Below are 23099 nucleotides of genomic sequence, written 5' to 3'. Positions count from 1 at the left end.
ATGACTTTAAAAACTAGTAAATAATGGCATCATGAAATTCAAGCCATGAAAGTAAAAGGTGCTTGCTCCTTGTAAGAAAAGCTATGACCAACCTAGACAGCATTTTAAAAAGCAGAGATATTACTTTGCCAACAAAGGTCCATATAGTCAAAGCTATGGTTTTTCCAGTAGTCATGTATGAATGTGAGAGTTGGACTATAAAGAAGACTGAGCGCCAAAGAATTGATGCTTTTGAACTGTGGTGTTGGAGAAGACTGTTGAGAGTCCCTTGGACTGCAAGATCAATCAGTCAATCCTAAAGGAGATCAACCCTGAATATTCATTGGAAGATGAATGAAGCTGAAATCGAAGCTTCAGCTTCCATGCTGAAGCTGAAGCTCTACTACTCTGGCCACCCGAAATGAAGAGCCGACTCATTGGAAACGAGGCTGGGAAAGATTGGACGGAGGAGGAGAAGGGGGCGATAGAGGATGAGATGGTTGGATGGCATCACCGACTCAATGGACATGAGTTTGAGCAAGCTCCAGGAGATGGTGAAGGACAGGGAAGTCAAGTGTGCTGCAGTCCATGGGGTCTCAGAGAGTCAGACACAACTGAGAGACTGAACAACAACAAGGAAGGACGTCAGCAGCATGGTGGATGAGAAGCTCCTTGCCTGTCCCTGTCAATCTACAACCACAGCTCAAGAAAGCAGCCTCTGCCCACCATGTCAGGACCCTGGAAAATTCCACACACCTGTGCATCTACAGGGGGGTAGACTGGAAAACACAGAGGCAATGGGACCTGGGCAACGGCAGAGGTGGGGCCTGTGATCCCAGACCCCCAGCTGCCAAGCTTGCAGCCCCATAGAACCCAGTAGTAGCACCAGAGGAGGCAACACACACAACTCCAGCCTCCTGGGCACAGTAATGCCCACAGCCACAGGCAAATAGATGGCAGTGGAGGCAGGGCCAGTGGCCTCATCCCTCTGGTCACAGAAGTGCCCATAAACGACCCCCCCAACCTGCAGCAGCAGTGCACATAAACCCCAAGACCCCAGACACACCAGAGCTACTCAGGACCCCGGCTCCCCCTGCCACAGTGAAGCCTGTGACTCAGGAGACCCTGGATGCAGTGGAAGTGTCCGTCATCTGTGTCCCGGGTGGTGACCAGAAGCAACAAGGTACCAAGACCCCGGACACACAAGCAGAGGCAACAAGGGCACCAGGTGGAGGGTGAGAAGTGCTGATTCTCAACCAAGACCAGAGGGAGTGCAGGTAAGAGAAGCCAGAAACGTGTGCTATTGCACCACCTACTGGCAAAGGAAAGAAACGCTTCTTACTTCTCACTGGCTAACTCATGGCCCACTCTTCTGCATCCCCAGGACTGTAGCCCACCAGGCTCCTCTGTCTGTGGGATTCTCCAGGAAAGAATACTGGAGCGGGTTGCTGTATCCTCCTCCAGGGGATCTTCCCAACCCAGGGATCGAACCCAGGTCTCCTGCATTGGCAGGTGGATTCTTTACTGCTGAGCCACCAGGGAAGTCTGTTGAATTGTTAGAATCAAGTTTTTTAAAAAATTAAAAAGCTTTACCTAGAGAAGAAAGTTGTTCACAGCTTCAAATGCAGCAGCAGAGGAACAACTCATCAAGTGCCATGGAGAACCACAGTAACGTTGCTCCACAAACAAACAAAAAAACCACGACAATTCTCCAGAAACCAAACTTCAAGTCATGGAATACTGTGATCCAACTGATAGAGGATTCAAAACAGCTGTTACGGAGAAAAGCAATGAGCTACAAGAAAGCTCAGAAAGGCAGTTCAACAAGCTCAGGAATAAAATTAAAGGACAGAATACTGTACCAAAGAGATTGAAACTCTACAAAAGAACAAAAATTATGGAGCTGAAAAATTCAATCAACAAGATAGAAAATGCAAGTGAAAAGCACTGGAGATAGAGGAGACGACAGGCAAGAGAGAATAGGTGAGCTTGGAGATGGAAATCTGGAAACGATTCAGGTCCTCCAGAGGAGAGAAAGTGTAAGAAAGTGAAAGTCACTCAGTCGTGTCTGACTCTTTGTGCCTCCATGGACTATACAGTCTGGAATTCTCTAGGCCAGAATACTGGAGTGGGTTGCCACTCCCTTCTCCAGGGGATCTTCCCAACCCAGGGATTGAACCCAGGCCTCCTGTATTGCAGGTGGATTCTTTACCAGTTGAGCCACAAGGGAAGCCCAGAGGAGGAGAGAGAATACCTCAAAAAATGAGGAAATTCTAAAAGAACATTATTATGACTCTTTTAGGATGGACATTAGGAGAGTGAGAAGGCAAGATTTGATTTAAAGAAATAATAGCTGAGGACTTCCCTGGTGGCCCAGTGATTAAGAATCCACCTGCCAATTCAGGGGGGCATAGGTTCAATTCCCGGTCCAGGAAGATCCCACCTCCCCCGGAGCAAATAAACCCATCCCCTACAACTTACTGAGTCTGTGACAGCAACTACTGAAGCCTGGGTACCTAGAGTCTGTGCTCCACAACAAGAGAAGTCACCTCAATGAGACGCCCACACACTGTAACTAGACAGTGGCCCCTGCTCGCTGCAACTATGAAGACCCAGCAGAGCCAAAAGTAAATAAAATTCTAAAAAGAAATAATAGCTGAGAACACCCCAGACCTGGGTATGGAACAGACAGATCAGTCCATGAAGCGAAGGGAACACCCAATTACCTCAAGAGAGACCTTCCTTCTCCAAGACACACTGTATTAAAACTGTCAAAAGTCAATAACAAAGAATTTTCAAGGTATCCCAAGAAAAAAGAAAAGTAACCTACCAAAGAACACCATCAGGCTGCCAGTGGAACTCTACAGACCAAGGGAGTGGCCTGGCCTCAAGATACTGAAAGAGAGGGACTGTCCCCCAAGATTCTATCCAGAAAAGTTTTCATTCAGATAGGGAGGAGAAGTAAATGCTTTCTCAGACACACAAAGGCTGAAAGAGTCAGACCTGCTCTGGACCGGCCTTACAGGAAATGCTGAAAGGAACTCTTCCACCTGAAGCAAAAGGGGACAGCACACACCTATGTGAGTAACATGGTAACAGGCAGAGTCAGAAACTGCAACTCTGTATCAGAGTGGGGTTTTAAGGTGGCTCAGATGGTAAAGAATCCACCTGCAATGCAGGAGACCGGAGTTTGATCCCTGGGTTGGGAAGATCCCCTAGAGGAGGGCATGAGCAACTCCCTCCAGTATTCTTTCCTGGAGAATCCCATGGACAGAGGGGCCTGGCGGGTTACAGCCCATGGGGTCACAAAAGGTCAGACACAACTGAGCAACTAAGCATAAAGGTTAAGAGAGGAAAATTTTAGTAAAAATAACTATGTGAAAGTGTTAGTTGCTGAATCGTGTCTGACTCTATGACCCCATGGTCTGTAACCCGCCAGGCTCCTCTGTCCGTGGGATTCCCCAGGCAAAAAGACTGGAATGGGTTGCCAGGTCCTCCTCCAGGAGATCGTCCCAACCCAAGGATCGAACCTGGGTCTCCTGCATTACAGACAGATTCTTTACTGTCTGAGCCACCGGGGAAGCCCCAAAATAACTATCGCTACCTTCAATTTGGTAACAAACTCGAACATAAAAAGGAATAATGTGAAACATAAAAGGGGAAGAAGAAAAGAACAGAAAGCATATAGGCCAAAGAAGGTGAGAGCGCTACCAGTAGAAAGAGGGCTATTGTATCTATGATACGACTGATACTAACATGGTGAGCACAGAACGTGAACCCAGAGCAGAGACGCAAAGCATGAGAGAGAGAAAACAAAAGTGTCCTGGAAAAGTCACCAACCCCAAATACCAGATACCCAAGGGAAAAAGCAGCAGTGGCGACCCAGTGCTACCAGAAACCAGAGACAAAACGGCAGCACATCCTCCTGTATCAGGGGATCACCCGAAATGCAAATGGATGGAACTCTCCAGGCAGAAGACACAGACCACTGGCCTGAAAAGTAAGGCCCACGAGGCACTTCTCCAGGGTCCCCTGACCCTGCTGCTCTCCACTCGAGCGGCCCTTTTCAACAAAAACGAGACAACCATATGCTGCCTCCAGGAGACACATCCTAGCTTTAAGGACAAACACAGGTTCAAAGTGAGGGTATAGAAGACGCTACTATAAGCAAACAGCAGCTGAAAGGAAGTGGATGTAGCCATACTTAGAGAAAGTAGACTTCAAGTCACAAAAGCAACAAGAGACAAACATGGACTTATATAATCTTTTCCAACAAATGGTGTTGGAACAACTGGACACCCACACACAAAACTGAAAACAAAAAATGAACCTAGACACAGACTTTCCTCCCTTCACAAAAATGAACTCAGAGTGGATCACAGACCAAAATATAAACTATTACATGATAAAAATCCTAGGTCACATAGGCAGTAACCAAGGTGACCTAAGGTATGGCAATGACTTTTTATATACAAGAGCAAAGGCACACTTCAAGGAATAAACCAACTGATCAGTTAAAACTTCTGTTAAAGACAATGTCAGGAGTATGATGAGAAGAGTTATGGAGTGGGAATCCACATTTTTGAAATATATCTGATAAACAAATGTCATCCAAAATATACCAAAAACCCTTAAAACTCAATAAGAACACAAACCACCCAATTAAAAAATGGGCCCCAAACCTTAACAGACACCTCACCATTTGGATACAGATGGCGAATCAACAAATGGAAAGATGCTCCATCTCACATGCCACTGTGTGTTAATCGCTCAGTCTTGTCCGACTCTTTGCGACCCCATGGACTGTAGCCCACCAGGCTCCTCTGCCCATGAGATTTGCCAGGCAAGCATACTGGGGTGGGTTGCCAAAGATGCTCCATGTCATGTGCTGCTAGGGAAATGTGAATTAAAACAATAATGCGAAACCACTACAGACCTATTAGAATGGCCAATATCCAGGACACCGACAGCCAACCAAATGCGGGTCAGGAAGTGGAGCAACAGGAGCTTTGTCCCAGTGCTGGTGGGAACAGAAAACGCTACAGTCACCCTGGAAGACTGGGAGTTTCTTACAAAACTCAACAAGCTCTTTACCATGTGACCCAACAACTGCATGCTTTGGTATTCACCCAAAGAATTTGAAAACTTATACCCACACAAAAACCTACACACGGATGTTTACAGCAACTTTGTTCATAGTTGCCAAAACTTAGAAACAACCAAGACTTCCTTCAGTGGGTGAAAGGATAAATGAACTGTGGTACCTCTAGACAGTGGAATATTATTCTGTGTGAAAAAGAAATGAGGGTGTGAGGAGGAGAGAAACAGGCGAAGGAGATGAAGAGGCACAAACTCCCAGTTAAAAAATAAGTGAGTCACAGGCAGGAAATGTACAGTATGGGGAATATGGCCAATAATTAAGCAATATCTTCGTATGGTGACAGATGGTAACTAGACCTACAGAGACCATTCTGAAATGTATAGAAATATTGAATCATTCTGAAATGTATAGAAATACTGAATCACTCTGTTGTGTACCAGAGACTAACACAGTGTTGTTGTAGGTTCAAAAGCAAACTCACAGAGAGATCAGACTTGAGGTCACCAGCAGCAAGGGGTGGAAGGAGGAGGAATTGGATGAAGGTGGTCAAAAGGTACAAATTTCCAGCTATAAGATAAATAAGGAATGTAATGTACATGATAAATATGATCAACAGAGTTAACATTGATGTTTGTTACATATGAGTTTTAAAGGAGTAAGTCCTAAGAGTTCTCATCACAAGAAAAAAATGTCTCTTCTTTAATTTTGTATCTAAATGAGATGACAGTAGTTTACTACACTTATGTGAAATTCATTTCAGGATACAGGTAAGTGAAGAACATTATGCTGCGCACCTAACTTACAGTGTTATTTATCAATTATATCGCAAAAAAAAAAAAAAACAGGGAAAAAGTAAAAAATAAGGGGAGAAAAAAAGAAAAAAAATTAAATGAGTCATCCAGCCACACAGTGACATGGCAGAAGCATAAAATGTATATTACACTGTGTGAAAAAAGCCAAAGTGAAGAGACTGACTACTGTACAATTCCAGCTGTGGCATGCTGGAAAAGGCAGAACCATGGAGACAAAAACGGTGACTGCTTGCCAGGGGTTGAGGAGGGGGAGGCACGAGCAGACAGAGCACAGAGGATAGTCAGGGTGGTGAAAACTCTCTACTGATACATAAAGATGAACATGTCACTGTCCATTTGTTCAGAATCACAGCACACACACACCAAGGACAGACCCGAATTAAAGCACGGACTTTGGGTGATGTGTCAACGTAGGTTCATCAGTTGTAACAAATGCTGCCACTCTGGAGAGGGTGTTGATGATGTGATGGGGTGGGGAGCCTGTGCAGGTATGGGGCAGGGGATAGGGGAAAACTCTATTCGTTCTTAATTTGCTATGAACCTAAAACTGCTCTAAAAAGTATGCTCTTGGGCTAGTCACTCTGCCATGTCCGACTCTTTGTGACCCCATGGACTGTAGCTTGCCAGGCTCCTCTGTCCATGCGATTCTTCAGGCAAGAATACTGGAGTAGGTTGCCATTTTCTTCTCCAGGGGAACTTCCAGACCCAGGGATTGAACCCAGGTCTCCTGCATTGCAGGCAGATTCTTTAACAGCTGAGCCACCAGGGAAGCCCAAACAAATGCTTCCCTTACCAGGAATTGAACCCGGCCCATGATGGTGACAGCACCGAATCCTAACCGCTAGATCACCACGGACTAAGAAGCAAAATCTTTCCTAAAAGTCACCTTTGATGGACCTGAGAACATGCTGCGTGTCCTGCCGTTGTCTGGGGCTGACTGCTCATGCCCATAAAGGTATCGGATATGCGGGCGGGTATGTGTGAAAACGTGTGTCAGAGCATGTACAGGTGGCAGGAGACTTAAACACATAGCCCGAAACACATCCCTCTGTACTGATCAACGCACCGTGTTTGCCTTGCATGGAAATCCAACGGTCAGACCCAGACTATAGCAAATACACTTTTCACTTCAACTAGAATCAACAGGACAGTCTGATCAGGACAGCTGATTCAGGGGCAGGTCTGCCTCAGATGGGGCCCCCACCACCTCAAGAATTAAGCCCTAATGTAGATGCTACTAGAGGATTCTGGTGGATGAGATGTTTGACAACAAACACTTCCCAGAGTGCTGACACTGGACAGACATCACATGCAAAGGATACGTCGACACCAAGTTATGAGGATAAATAAATACCACTGCAGTTTCTTCAAGAAAATTAGAGATACCGAGGGAACATTTCATGCAAAGATAGGCTCAATAAAGAACAGAAATGGTATGGACCTAACAGAAGCAGAAGATATTAAGAAGAGGTGGCAAGAATACACAGAAGAACTGTACAAAAAAGATCTTCACGACCCAGATAATCACAATGGTGTGATCACTCACCTAGAGCCAGACATCCTGGAATGCGAAGTCAAGTGGGCCTTAGGAAGCATCACTACAAACAAAGCTAGTGGAGGTGATAGAATTTCACTTGAGCTATTTCAAATCCTAAAAGATGATGCTGTGAAAGTGCTGCACTCAATATGCCAGCAAATTTGGAAAACTCAGCAGTGGCCGCAGGACTGCAAAAGGTCAGTTTTCATTCCAATCCCTAAGAAAGGCAATGCCAAAGAATGCTCAAACTAACTCAAAATTGCACTCATCTCACACGCTAGTAAAGTAAGGCTCAAAATTCTCCAAGCCAGGCTTCAGCAATACATGAACCATGAACTTCCAGATATTCAAGCTGGTTTTAGAAAAGGCAGAGGAACCAGAGATCAAATTGCCAACATCTGCTGGATCATCAAAAAAGCAAGAGAGTTCCAGAAAAACATCTATTTCTGCTTTATTGACTATGCCAAAGCCTTTGACTGTGTGGATCACAATAAACTGTGGAAAGTTCTGAGATGGGAATACCAGACCACCTGACCTGCCTCTTGAGAAATCTGTATGCAGGTCAGGAAGCAGCAGTTAGAACCGAACATGGAACAACAAACTGGTTCCAGATAGGAAAAGGAGTACATCAAGGCTGTATATTGTCACCTTGCTTATTTAATTTATATGCAGAGTACATCATGAGAAACGCTGGGCTGGATGAAGCACAAGGTGGAATCAAGATTGCCTGGGGAAATATCAATAACCTCAGATATGCAGAAGACACCACCCTTATGGCAGAAAGTGAAGAAGAAATAAAGAGCCTCTTGATGAAAGTGAAAGAGGAGAGTGAAAAAGTTGGCTTAAAGCTCAACATTCAGAAAACGAAGATCATGGCATCTGGTCCCATCACTTCATGGCAAATAGATGGGGAAACAGTGGAAACAGTGACAGACTTTATTTTGGGGGGTTCCAAAATCACTGCAGATGGTGATTGCAGTCATGAAATTAAAAGACACTTGCTTCTTGGAAGAAAAGTTATGACCAGCCTAGACAGCATATTAAAAACCAGAGACATTACTTTGCCAACAAAGGTCCATCTAGTCAAGGCTATGGTTTTTCCAGCAGTCATGTATGGATGTGAGAGTTGGACTATAAAGATTGCTGAGTGCCAAAGAATTGATGCTTTTGAACTGTGGTGTTGGAGAAGACTCTTGGGAGTCCCTTGGACTGCAAGGAGATCCAACCAGTCAGTCCTAAAGGAAATCAGTCCTGAATATTCATTGGAAGGACTGATGTTGAAGCTGAAACTCCAATACTTTGGCCACCTGACGTGAAGCTAACTCATTTGAAAAGACCTTGATGCTGGGAAAGATTGAAGGCAGGAGGAGAAGGGGACGACAGAAGATGAGATGGTTCGATGGCATCACTGACTCAATGGACATGAGTCTGAGTAACTCTGGGAGCTGGCGATGGACAGGGAGGCCTGGCGTGTTGCAGTCCATGGGGTTGCAGAGTTAGACATGACTGAGCGACTGAACTGAACTGAGTGCAGTGTCTGTGATGAATTATCAATGAAGCCTCCGCCTGGCACTTCTCTCCTTCTGCACCTCCCTCTGTCAGTCCTAAGTTGCTTCAGTTGTGTCTGATTCTCTGTGACCCTATAAACCGTAGCCCCCCTGGGCTCCTCTGTCCATGGGATTCTCCAAGCAAGAATACTGGAATGGGTTGCCATTTCCTCCTCCAGGGGATCTTCCCAACCCAGGGACTGAACCTGCGTCTTTTATGTCTCCTGCATTGGCAGGCAGGTTCTTTACCACTAGCACCACTTCTGCACCCCAGAGATCTACAAATAACATACCAGCTGTGACCCTAGGGGTGGGGTTTGAACTCGAGAGAAGCCAAGAAAAGCTGATCTTTGCTGCTGCCTTACCGGGCAAAGCAGAATGTGTTCATGGGTTTTTCCCCTGGTGAATCATTTTCCCCTGAAAGTAAGATGTATAGACTCTTCCCAGAACCGATATGGAATTTCTCCCTCCAAGCATTTTGTCCCAGAGATCCATAACTCTGAGGGAGCTACAGACACACAGGAAAGCATAGTAAAGGTGAAGAGCCCACATTCTGTACTGGATTTCAGGGATCCCAGATTGTGTACCACAGCCTCAGTCACAGATGTCAGGGCTCCTCTCTGGATGTGGGGCTCTCCAGGTGTGCCTCACTGTGTGCAATGGGCCCAGCCCTCCATGGATGCTTGAAGGGTTGGATGTGAGCCCATGACCTTGAGCCCCAGTGCTGGTACCCACAGGAGGGGCAGCTTTGCCCAGGTTTGCAAATATAATCAGCACAGCCCTTCCCAAGCACAGCCTGGGCATGTTAACATCAGCAGAGCTTCTAGAATGAGTTCTACCCTCCCTGTTCCCATCACTACTGTCGATCTCCAAGTTCAGCTAAGGACCCCGGTTTTTGGAGACAAATAGTAAGAGACTCAGGTTTGACCCACACCCTGGGAGAAACCTCAGAGGAGGAAAGTGGCTGATCCCCAAAGGAGGCTACAGACACCACCTCCTTCCATCCCAATACCCAGTCACGCATGACATTTATTGCGTGTGTAGCACGTGGGGCTGCAGACATGGCAGGAACCTCTGCCTGATGAAGCCCTGACCTCAGGCATCTGTGCTGGTGGGGAGAGGACTCGGGGACAGAAGGTGAGGGAGGGGCCAGCAGGGCCGTGGTACAGAAGAGTCACTTGTTTATGCCTGACACCTTCCTGGAGGAGGTGGCATTTTAAACCCAGTGGAGCTGCACACACCTCCTACTCAGTGGGAATGGGAGCCCTGTGGTAGATGCATGTGGAGGTAAGGGGTGTGGCCAGGTCCCCGGAGGCCCAAGAGGAGACAAGCCAGGTGATGGGGACAGGCCACAGGGGTCTTGGTGAGGACCTGCATTAACCCCTCAGGAAGCCCCTGGAGGGGTGTGAGCAAGGAGTGGTGTTGCCCGATGTCCATCTTTGTGGAGGGGCTAGAACAGGGGTGACGGCAGAAGCAGGGGGCCCCAGGGGAGGCTGAGTCCAGGCAAGAGAGGACGGAGCAGCTCAACAGAGGAGAATTGGCCTGACATCTCCAAGGAGGCGCCATCTGCATGTCAGGTGCAAGGTCAAGAGTGGTGAGATGGCCCCAGGTCGTGGGGACGGGTCAGAGGCCCTTCTCATGGGGACAGAACTGTCTGGGTTTGGAGGCAAAGATCGAGAGCTCACATCCGAAGGGGTCAGGTCAGAGACACCTCCGAGACCCCAGTGGACGTGCTGAGTCCACAGGGGACCTCTTGGAGCTCAGGGCACATGGGCTGGAGGACCATTGGATAGGCAGACGGCAGTCAAAGCCATTCACCCAGCAGCTACCCACTCACTCCTACTTAGAACTGGGTATGTGTGGATGAGAGGCACCAGCCCTCTAGCAGACAGCAGTGAAGCACATAAGCATTAAATAACTGATTTGTGAAGAGACAGAGAGGCTTCCCTGGAGGCTCAGACAGTAATGAATCCCTCCAATACAGAAGACCCAGGTTTGATTCCTGGATCAGGAAGATCTCCTGGAGAAGGAAATGGTAACCCACTCCAGTACTCTTGCCTGGAAAATCCTATGGACAGAGGAGCCTGGCGGGCTACAGTTCAAAGAGTTGCAAAGTCACACAACTGAGCAATGAACACTTCACTTCAGAAGATAGATATTCACAAAAATCACAGTAAAATTGCAACTGTGAGGAGCGCTGAAGGAAGAGTCAGAGTGCTATCTTTAGAGTGGAGGATGAGGGAGTTTGATCCGATCAGTGAGGAGGAGGCAGAGGTAGGTGGAGACCTGCCCAGGCTGCAGGCAGTCCCGCAGCTGAGGGCCTGATGATGGGGTTGGTAGGGGTCAGGGGTAAAAGGCCCTGGGGGTGACCCTGCTCCATGGGAAGAGGAGCATGTTACATCATCAGGAGCAGCTGCTCCAGGTGGACCATGACCCCCAAAGATTGGTGTACCCAGAACCTGGGAACCTGACCTTATGGGGGGGGGGGCAGAAAAAAATGTAATTTGCTTTTGCAGATGTAATTAAGGCAAGGATCTTAAAATGAGGAGATCATCCAGGATTATCCAGATGGGCCCTAAATCCCATGATAAGGAAAGGAGAGGACACACAAGAGCTGCTGCAAGACGGTGGCAGCGACCTGACTGATGTAGCCGCAAGGCAAGGCCCACCTGAAGCCCCCGGCAGCTCAAAGAGGCAGAGAGGGTCCTCCCCTTGAGCCAGAGGGAGCCCAGAGCAGTGGGCAGAGGCTAGGGGAACTCCAAACACTGTACAAGGCACAGGGCAGCCCCACACAGAGGACCATCCAGCCCTCAGTGTTGCCAAGGTCGAGGGACCTGCTTCAACCCTGATCCCTGCCTACATCAGCCATTCTCAGACGTCACTCTGTCTTGTAGGAGGCTGATAGCTGTTTAAGGGGGAAAGTCCCAGAACCAGGTAAGTCTGGGGAACACCACAGGCTTCAGCCTTTTCTCAGATGTCCAGGGTCTTTAGCTCTGGGTTTCTGACATGAAGACCCTGGTTTGACTTCTGTCAGCCACTTCCAATCACATGAGAGCTTCATCTCCACCCCACCTCCCCCACACACACTATGGCTGGTGCTCCGGGAAGTGCTTCACCAGACCCAAAGTGGACAAGGTCCAGAGGGATACAAGGTCACAGGAGGGGGTGACAGCCAAGGCCAGTATCCAGTCCTGGGCTCCTGGTCTGTCCACCTGGTCATGGCTGCCCTCGCCTGACCCCCTTAGCAACAACCAAGTCACAGTCAATACCAACCTTCCCTGTTTTCCATCAACACTAGGACCAGGTCCCCAGGGGCTCCCTGCAGACTGTGGTGATTGTCCCCATGAGATGCTTTCGGGAGGAACAATAACCCTCCCCTAAAGGCCTTACAGCCGTGTCACTCTTGACCCTCCTACAAGAGATGGTGCTCAGCCCAGCTCACATCAGGACCGAGTGCCCATTATCACGAGGGGTCTACGATGGTCTGTCTCGTGAGCCCCCATATCCTCAAGGGTAAGATGGAGCAAATATTCTAACCTGGAGAACACATTTTGAGGACAGACAGACCTCCAAGGACCTGGTGACACATGGTCCTGAACAAGCAGACACTGCCGGGTTTATAGTAGTTCTGAGAGGACCACTGGCATCAGCCCGCCCTCCCTTCCTCCCTCTTTCGTCTCATCTTGCTTTCTTATTAACATTTTCTGCTACATCCTCCAAATGCTGGCAATCCAAGTACCACCAACACAATGACATCCTGCCGCATCATCCCAAGCATTGATGCTCTCAGTCACTGGCTGAGCCACTTTTATTTTTTCAAATACACATGAAAATGTACATGCGACTGTCAGAATCAAACAAGTTTCCTCGGGTTCCTCCTAACTGTGCCCTGAGCCAGCCCACAGGCCCCAGCTCACATACAATGGGGCCTCTCTCTCCATTACTCCCTGGCACATGCCCTCCACCCTGTGTCCTCGGCTCTGGCAGCAGCAGAACCCCCAAACCTGCGCTTGGGCTCCATGCCTCTGGAAGGAGGCTCCCGCCCCAAGAGACCCACCCTCTGCTCACCAGAGATGATGGAGTCGTTCAGGGCCTCTTCGTCCTGATACAAGAGCAGGTCGTCCTTGAGTTCAGAATTCAGGATCAGGTTCTCCTTATTCTCCTCAGACTCCTTGGCCACAGTCCGCTTACCGTCAGAGGCCCCGTCGAAGCTCCAGGCCTCCTCCCGCTCCTTGCCCCGCTCCACGCTGCACGTCCTCGACAGCCGGACGTCCACGCGCTTCTTCGGGGACCCTTTACTGTCCCTGCCTTGGAAGCTGAATCAGAGATGCAGCTCAGGTTATTCACTGTCCCCGTCACCTGGACACCCTGCAAAGTTGACCTGAAGAGTTATAACAGGCTTTGCAAAGATGGCCCCTGAGTGTGTGCAACTGATGCTCAGGAAAAGAAGTGCCAGAGGCTCACAGGGCTTTTAGCCCAAGGCTGCTCAGAATGTGTTGTTCTGAATGATGCTGACATGCATGTAATAAAACCTGCTGAGACAGCGCAGCCAACGTGCAGATCAAGGATTTCCTAAGAACCAAGCAGGGCATCTCCTCTGCCCAATATTTCTGCCACGCCACACGTTGTTCTGGTATCTGTTTGGCCCTCCAGTGACTCACTAGTCTTCAGCCTATGAGGCATGTGAGGTCAAGAGTAAGAGTCAGCTTCCGGGCAGGCAACTTGTGCTCTCGCCGGATGAAAACGGGACGCGATCAGAGTCCCCAGCAACATAACGGCTACTTCTCCCTCTCAATCCTCTCGTGCGATGCTCCCACTCGACCCTGGGTCCCTGGACTCTCCCGGGGAAACGCAGGGGCTTTGTGCCTGGTTCTCATGTGTACAATTCCCACCCTATCCCTCTCAGAATGTGGCCACTGAGACCAGCTACCAACCAGCTGCAGAGCCCGGTGCAAAATTGAAAAAGGAAGTGCCTTGCTCAACAACTGAGAATTCCAGGACAGTGAGAGCAGGGCTCTGAGGCCAGCCTGGACCCATCCCCTGTGACTCCCCCCAGTGAGACTGGCCTTGGATGGGGGGTCCAGGCACACAAGTCCCCCTGCCAGGGGAGGGGCCTCACCTGTCCTGGCGGTGCTTGGTGGCCAGCGCCCTGTGCAGCTCCTCAATGACGCGGCTGGGTGGCAGAGGCCGGTGGACAGTGGTGAGATGAGGAGACCCCGTGGGCGTGGAAAGCTGTCCTCGGAGGGAAGGGTCAGTACTTTTCCCGCCAGAGCCTTGAAAGAGTGTGGCCTGGCCTGGGGCATAAGAAGAACCAGTAAGAAGATAAGTCTTTGGAGTCAGAGACGAGGGGCTTTGCTGAAACACAGGAGCCCATGAGCAGAGAAGACGCAGGGCTCCAGGACAGGTGAACTCACTAGTATCTTATCTGAGATGCTGTGCCTGGCTCCCTCCCCCGAGAGACGGAGATGGGTTCAACCCTGATCAGTTCCCCTCCATCCTTGGGACCCCTGAGCTGAACGGATGGCAGTGCCCACAGGCCCTTGGCAGGGTCTCACGCACGGAAAGCCCCCTTCCTATTTCTCTATGACAAACTTGACATCCTGAAGCCACACTTCCTCTTGTGGAAGCTGGAAGAACTCCCCAAGCCCTACAGCCATTGCTCAGCCTGGAGCAGCGCCACAGCCTCCCTTTGCTTCCCCATCACTCATTCACATCTGCCTCCAATTTGCACCTCCTTGTAGGAGTCTTCTGATCATGGCTCTCCCATTCTCCTTGGAACAAGATCTCGGCTGATGACAAGTCCCAGGGCCCCACAGGTTGTTCCCAATCATATTTTAATATGCTTATTTCTCTTTTTTTTAAAAAAATATAAATTGAAGTATAGTTGATTTGGGCTTCCCTGGTGGCTCAGCAGTAAAGAATCCACCTGCCAATGCAGGAGATGCAGGTTCGATCCTGGGTCAGGAAGATTCCTGGAGAAGGAAACGGCAACCCACTCCAGTATCCTTGCCTGGAAAATCCCATGGATAGAGGAGCCTGGTGGGCTTCAGTCCACGGGGTTGCAAGAGTTGAACACAACTTTGCAACTGAATATTCACATGTAGTTGATTTACAATATTGTGTTAATTTCAGATGTACAGCTAAGTGATTCAGTTTAATATTGAGACATTTTGATGTGTTTAAAAAATAGGCAACATATTTTACAAGTATTAAGCGCCATGCGTGTGTGTACTCAGTGGGACTGACCCCACGGACTATCTTCCGCCAGGCTCCTCTGCCCTTCCTCCTCCTCTGCTGCCGCCTAGTGGCCACATGTTGAAGCAAACATCTCACCCCTAAAAGAAATTAAGACCAAGTCGCCAAAATGCAGACTCCGCTACAAGAGATCCAGGCAGAAGTCCACAGCAGGTAACCCTCCTGTCCTCTCCCACTCCTAATCCAGTCCTCAGACTCCTCACCCCTGAAGGGCGGGTGGGAGTCAGAGGAGCTGACCACAGGCTCCTAGGACCCACGATTTAAGACGTGGGGAGAGTGGAGGGGTCATGGGAGACAAAATGGGCTGAGGTCTGATAGCGTCCAAGCCAATGCGGGCAGAAAGTCTCTATGCAAATTACACAGGAGCCAGAATAAAGCGGGGGGATGGTGCCTTAGCCAGTGGATTTCCAACTGATTTATGTTTCAATGGATGGAATGGGGACTATCGCGAAGATAGTAACAAAACACAGGACAGTATTATTTGCGTCAAAACTTCATCTGTGTGACCACATCACCCAAGGACTAAATGCTCTGACTCACTCCCAGAGATGGTGATAGAGGCAGGAGGCAGATAAGGGGATCATATCCCCTGACTGTTCCTTTGATCAGTCACCTGCACTTGCTGTATGCAGACACTGGGATCTGGGCTGAGGGCAGAGTTCCCTCCCTAAAAGGGCTGGTCCAGGGATCAAGGGCTGAGCTCCTGGGAGTGCCTGGGGCTGGGCAGCTCCTGACGAGTGGTGAGCTGTCATATTATTGGAGGTGGTCAGGGATTAGAGTAATGCTGCTGAGCTCTGCAACCCACCGTCACCTTCATGCCCACTGCCCGCAGAGGCAGTGTAAGGATTTATTCTTAAAAACAATCATCTCTTTATGAAGGGCCTGCTTTTCCTGAGACCAGCAGTGTCTCCTGTTTCCAGCAGTGATGAGACAACATGTACCAAAACTTGAAAAGTCAATGTCTCCATGTCCTGGGATCTTTCAGCCAGGGTGGTCAAAGCTACAGAAGGAGACGCCCTGGGGGGGCCTCTGCTTAGCTGGGCTCCCCGCTCTGACCACCACCCTGCAGTCTGGTGTGGATTCCTGGCTCTGCCTTGCCAGTCGGAGCACCCACAGAGGTGAGCAGAGATCATAAGTGAGACAGAGAGAAAGAAAGGGAGGGGAGACAGGGTTGGGGAGGGAGGAAAGGAACAGAGATCGAAAGAGAAGGAGGGGAAGGGAGGTAGAAGAGGGGGTGATGAGAGGGAGGGACAGAGGTAAATGGGAGGGAGGGAGAAGGTAAGAAGAAAGAGACAGACACTGACCCAGAAGCAGAGAAGAACAGCCAGACACCTGAGCAGCTAGATAGAAAGGCTGTGGTTGTGTCTCCTGCTTTCAGGAGGAAATCTTTTTCTGGAAGAAATCTTTGACAATCGCCCCATGTTTGCTTAAGAGAGCCCAAGGCCCTGCTCCTGTCAACCAAGCTCCTCATCAAGGGCCACCCTCCCACCTCCAGCTCTGCTCCCCAGAACCTGTCCAGAGCCCCACCCACAGAAGCAAAGGGTGAGAGCCAGCCCACAGTGGGAGCCCAGTCAGGACCGGTGGGAGGCATGGATGGATGCTCGTAGACCCACCTGTGACACTTCTCGTGGTTCTGGAGCCTGCCTTGGGTGGCGGGGTGGGCAGCAGCGGGGGGCTTGGGAGCTGGCCCACGGATCTCTCCAGGGGTCTGGGAGGACTGTCCAGGGAGTCGGACGCAGCTAAGGCTTGAGAGGGCTCGTCTGTGCTAGGTGGGAGGCTGCCGGTGGCGTCTGCTTCTTCCTCTCTGGATGCTGACGACATCTTGGCTGGTTCAAAGAAAAAACAGAGTACACAAACTGCTTCTCTCACTGGAGCAGGCATGAAGACAGTGCAGGGGCTCTGGCTGGGTGGGCTTGTCATCATCGGACCGAGTACAGAGGGGTCACTTCCCACACACACGCAATTCCCAGGGAGCTCAACAATCAACAGAAACATCAGAAGCAGAGGCAGGAGGGAAGGAAGAGGGAGACAACTTCAAGAGTGTGGGTGACTCTGTCCCTTTTCCCCCTCAGCTGGTGGCACTGAGGTTCCCACCTCACCTGGGGTTGCTGGTCACCAACACAGGCTCTGAAATCAGACCCGAGCTGGCCCTGCACTTTCTCTGTGCCCTTGTATGAGTTACTGACCTCCTGTGTCTCCATTTACCATGGATGACGTTGGAGTAACAGCCAGAGTCCCTCCCAGGATTGCTGTGAGGTTTAACCAAGAAGCAACAACGAGATGCATGCCTAACACATTGCAGACCCTCAAATTCCTGAGCTACTGATTTTCTGTGCCCGGTTTTCCACAGCCCTGCCCTGGGCGAGCCTGTGAGCTGAGTGTGAGGGAGAAGCAGGGGGTTTAGCTCTGAGGAAGGGTCAGCCAGCCCAGAGCCCCCTCCCCCCTCTTCTTCCGGCTGCTGGTCAGGTTCCTCCTGCTCCAAGAACACTACCTGTCCACCCCTGTGTCTTCTCCCCACCCATCAACCCTCTCCTTTCCCCCTTCTGTTTCTCCAGCTCAAGTTCTACCATCCATCCCTCAACCACCATCTCACCAACACCCCTCAAGCCCTCTGCCACACTTCCTTTCCACTTAGCTAATTAGGAAAACCCCTTCTCTGGATGCAGCCTCCATCTGTTGGCTCCTGTCACTGTGGAGCGCTGTGGAAGAAAGACAGTGACATGGGAGCTCCTGTCCTGGCATCTCAGGTCCACCTCCCTCCACGCCCTTGGCTCTGCTCCATCCTGCAGTCACTCAGCTTCAGACCTTCTCTGTCTCTCACCTACCTCCACAGTTTCTTACTCCCTCCTCCCTTGCAGCCTTACCTCCAGATTTACAGAAGAAACTGAGGTCATCAGACCAAGGGGTGTGGGGGAGCTCAAACACAAACCTACCATCCCTGATATACCATTCCTCCTCCTCCCGACACAAGAAGAGAGGTGGCTTCCCATCCCTACCTTGGGACCCCAGCCTCCCTACCCTCTCAGACCACATCCCAGGTGCCCAGCCCTGGGGCAAAGCATTGCCCCTCATCATGTAATTTCATCTTTGTAACCACCTATGAGTGAAGATCCTAACTCCGTCTGCAAAGCTGGCCCCACAGTCACTGTGTAGGATTCACCCATCAGTCAGGGAGTATTCCTAGGAGGGAGGGGTGCTGTCCGTGGTGCTGACTGAGGCAGGCCTGATCCTGTCCTCACAAATCTCTGAAACTATAGAAGGGACATTGCACGTCCCATACACCCCACTGTCATCACCATTTCCATTTTCTTATTGTCCCTGTTGGAAGCTGAAGACCTCGGCAGCCAGACCTTCTCCCTTGTGAAGCTCATGGAGATGCAGAAGGGCTGGGCCTCCCAAATCCTGATGATCAAGATCTGAGAAAAGAAATGTCCCCTTCCCACCCACTGCAGATGTCAGTCAGGTTTGTATCACTGAGAACAGCCATTATAGCATGATCCTCACTTTATGTCTTGTATGGATATGCACGTGAAAACACTACAATTTTATTAATATTACATATGCCTTATTTAACTTTTAACTTGAATTTTTTAATTGGAGGAAAAATGCTTTATAATGTCTTGGTTTCTGCCATACAACAATGTGGTTCAGTCACAATTTATATATATATACACATACACACGTATATACATAAATATATGTATATATCCCCTCCCTGTTGAACCTCCCTTCCCCCCATCCCACCCCTCTAAGTCATCACAGAGAGCCAGGCCAGGGATCCTGTGTTATAGAGCAGCTTCCCACTAGCTATCTGGGCTTCCCTAATGGTCCAGCAATAAAGAATCTGTCTGCCAGTGCAGGAGACGCGAGTTGGATCCCTGGGTGGAGAAGATCCCCTGGAGGAGGAAATGGCAACCCACTGCAGTATTCTTGCCTGGAGAATTCCATGGACAGAGGAGCCTGGGAGACTACAGTCCATGGCGTTGCAGAGACTGGGAAGTGACTGGGCACGCATGCACACACAGCACTGTTGGTCTATTTTGCACATCATAGTGTATACATGTCAGTGCTGCTCGCTCACCTTGCCCCACCCCTCCTTCCCCTGCTGTGTCCACAACCCCGTTCTCTACTTCTGCATCTCCATTCCTTCCCTGAAAATAGGCTCATCGGTACCGTTTTTCTAGATTCTCTCTCTCTGCGTGTATACACACACATACATAAATACATAATATTTGTTTTTCTCTGACTGTACTTCACGCCGTATAATAGGCTCTAGGGCCATCCACCACACTGCAACTGACTCAGTAAAACTGTCCTCAAAAGTATGATGTGTTCATAGAATTTTTTTTAAGACTCCTAGACTTCAAGACTATTGTTATATCCTATGAACTGTTACCTGTTACTTCTAAGAGTCTACAATTCTGATTGTTTTCGTGAAAAAGTTTCACAAAAATATGAAAAAATATTTTCTGCCTCTGGGTAAAAACAGATGTTTGGTTTCCTGTTGAGCCAGAGGCAAATGAAAACCATCCTTTTTCTCCACGTGGGCAGCAGCCCTGTGACTGTGTTGGGTCTCCTGGTCTGTGTAAATCAGCGCAGGGCAGTGGACCCTGATTCCTGGGAGGCCATGCTCCTCGCCCAGGCCCTCAGCAGCCACGCTTGCAAATGGAAGCACCAGCAGGTGGGCTGGCATGAGCTTGGAGCACTAGTTCCAGGCTTGGTTCCTACCCTCTGAGCACCCAGCATGCTCCCCATGTCATGGTTTTGAGGAGACAGGTGACAGAGGAATGACTCACCTGACCTCAGGCCCCCCACTCTCCCACATCCATCCTTCTCCTCTGTTGTGATCGACTTATTCGAGAAGTGTGACCTTGGTCTCCAATCGCTAAACCTAAGTTTCCTCATCTGTATAAAAATACCTGCTGCTGCCCACCACCAGGGAAGGAGGGAGACTTCCATGAGATCACAGAGCAGTTGTTAGAAGCAATTCAGAACTTTGGACAAGCCACTCTGCCAGGGAGAAAAGCATTTTGGAACAGCAGCCATGGGCTCCATCCACCAGATCCTGTGAGACAACCAGACTGTCTCCAGACGCTGCCCAGTGCCCCCTCCAGAGGGATGCCCAAGGCTTGAGAGCCCCTGCTTGAGGCAGACACTACTCAGACTTCCAAAGAGATGCTCTATGGGGTCTTGTGGAGAGGGTGGCCCCTCATGACACCCACAGCTGTTTGATATTAAGTCCCCTGGGTCCTGTCACCATGGAAACTCCAACAGGCCAGTTTCTCCCTCTGGGCCTTGGTCTCCTCACTGAGACCTGGAAATATGGACAAGGTGGGCATGTCTGAACTGGGTTCTACAGGTTCCCTTCGGGGGGTCACCGAGAGGAGGGTTAGCAAGGAGACAGAGCAGCCCAGGGTCAGGGTCCCCACACCCTTGTTGGCCAGAACAGGTCCACCTGGCTGTCTCAGCAGAGTCCTCCCACCTCTGTGTCTCCTGGACACCATGTCCCCTGGTGCCCTCCTGCCACACTGGCCTCACCTGCTCAGCCCCTCTCAGGCTCTTCCGGACTGCCCCAGCACTAAGCCCTCGGTCCTCTTCTCCTTCACTCACTCTCTCATCTAATTCTCTCCTCCAGTCCTCTGGCTTCAGAATCCATCCCATCTCTGTCAACCCTTGACCCTTTCCCAGCGCTCCAGACTCGTCCATTATTAGCCACTCTGACACCTGTGTCTGGAGGTCAACATCAAAATGAAACACAGGCAAACCCATCTCCTGATTTCCCAGGAGAAACCACCCCCCTACTCCCTCTTCTCTCTCTCTTATCCATCCATCTCACAAGTGTCTTTGCCGAGGCACCCTCCTAGGAGCTGTGGACAATGACGCTGATCAAGACAGAACCCCACCTTCACCAGACTCAGTTCATGGTCCCCCAGCCGTCCAGCCAGACTAGACACAATGCTCCGTCCCTCTCCTGTCCTCCTCACCATCCAATTCAGGAACACATCTTGGGCACACTACTTCCAAAACAGTTCTCAGAAATAGTCCTTTCAGTGTCAGCCACTGCAGCCTCTGCCTGGACCTCAGCAGTGGCCTTCAAGCTCCCTTCCTCCAGCCCATGATGCCCCAAATCCAGTCTCTAAAGAAGAGGGTGGCAAACTGTTGTATAAAGGGCTTTGGCTTTGCAGGTTATAAGGTCTCAGGAATGGCAACCCACTCCAGTCTTCTTGCCTGGAGAATCCCACAGACAGAGGAACCTGGTGGGCTACAGAGCTACAGTCCATAGGGTTGCAAAGAGTCGGACAAGACTGCGTGACTAACACTTTCATATCATGGCCCAAACCTATTGTCTAAAATAGGGGCAGTAAACTCTGTAAAGGGCTCGGCTTTATATCTTATAAGGTCTTTTGGTACAGAAAATTCTGCTGGCGGACACAAAGAGCAAACTCGCCTGGCCGCCCACCTAAATGGATGTGGGGCCACCTGTCACCTCAGTGTTGCCCAGTAGACCTTTCTCAGATGATGGAAATGCTTCCGCCTTCTCTGCTACAGCAGCCACACGGGCCAGTGAGCACCTGACCAGTGGCTGATGGAACAGGGGAACTGGATTTTTAAATTGCTTTTGGTTTAAATTCAGATAAATCACCACGCAGCTAGTGGACAGGGTGGCTCTGGATTTCTGGGAGTCAATGGCCACAGCCCTTCAACCAGAAAGATCTCAGGATAAGCTTCCAGCAGACCCGTGGAGGTCCCCTCACCCCACCGGCCCAGGGTGGAATGTGGGTCCCCCATGTGCTCTTAGGATCCGGGATTCAACACACCAGGCACTTGCACCCCAAACGTCCTGTGATTCTCTCAAAACTCATCACACATTGAGTCCTCACACCCCAACCAGTCTAAAGGGTCCTAGTCTGGGGAACTTGTATCTCAGCACCTCTCTAAATCAGCATCTTCCTTCGCACCCCATGTGAGCGTGCAGCTACCACTGTATTCCAGAATACTGTGACGCTGAAACATTAACATCTCAAGGGCTGTGTTGATTTTTTCTTTTTAATGTAAAATCGGACATCAGCTTTGCATGTTCGCTGCATTTGGAATTCCTTCGCTGCATTTGGGACACCTTCAGGATGTCCCTTCCTGCCCTGACCAGCAGAGGTCGCTGCTCACCCACCAAGCTCCCAGCCAAAGTTCTGCCTGGGACATGCTGATGGGGTTGGGTCGGGGGGCTTGCTTTATAACCTGTTATCACCCACCAGAGACGTTCTGAGACTGAGACAGACCAGCCTGAGAGGATTGGGTGGGCTGGGGGGACAGCTGCCGTGGTCAGTTTCACTGAACCCCAGGGACAACCTGCATGCTTGGACATGGGTGAGGAGACTAGCCAACTCCCAGAAGAGAGGTTCCACAGCTGGGGCCAAGCAGTGGACATCGGTGACGTATGGACACCTGCTGAGAGGCTGGTGTTGGGTACAGGGAGGGTGCTATCTCTGCCTGGTCACCAGGTTCATGGGGCCAGCCCACGAGCTGATTGTACAGACAAAGGCAGGCTGGGTCTGACCTGTAGCCAGCAATCTGCTGACCCTCTTCTAGATGACAGAATCACCCACATTCCAGAACATGCCAGAAGCACAGCAAAGTCTGGCTATAGTTGGGGCTGTTGAATGTTATAGTTAAGAGCATGTCTGGGAATCAAATCCCAGCTTCACCACGGATGTGCTCTGTGGCGTCAGGGAAGTGACTTAATCTCTCTGGTCCATCTTAAAAAAAATGGAAGACTTCCCTACAGCTGACTCAGGCTGATGTTTGGCAGAAACCAACGCAATATTGTAAAGCAGTTATCCTTCGATTAAAAATAAGTATATTTAATTTTT

At 49.9% G+C, this 23099-nt stretch overlaps 1 protein-coding gene across 1 annotated transcript in view; it reads right to left on the bottom strand.

Annotated features, from left to right (window-relative positions):
• Positions 1–23099, bottom strand: part of PHACTR3 (phosphatase and actin regulator 3) — an 88669-nt gene that overhangs the window by 53225 nt on the left and 12345 nt on the right. The window contains exons 4-6 of the mRNA XM_040248706.1: positions 16845–17057; positions 14096–14270; positions 13045–13292 (exon numbers count right to left, since the gene is read on the bottom strand). Coding sequence (XP_040104640.1) covers positions 13045–13292; positions 14096–14270; positions 16845–17057 — 636 coding nt within the window. The remainder of the gene's footprint in view (positions 1–13044; positions 13293–14095; positions 14271–16844; positions 17058–23099) is intronic.

This window comes from Oryx dammah, unplaced genomic scaffold (genome assembly GCF_014754425.2).
Source record: "Oryx dammah isolate SB20612 unplaced genomic scaffold, SCBI_Odam_1.1 HiC_scaffold_10, whole genome shotgun sequence".
NCBI classification, from domain to species: Eukaryota; Metazoa; Chordata; class Mammalia; order Artiodactyla; family Bovidae; genus Oryx; species Oryx dammah.
This window is presented reverse-complemented; position numbering and strand designations above follow the sequence as displayed.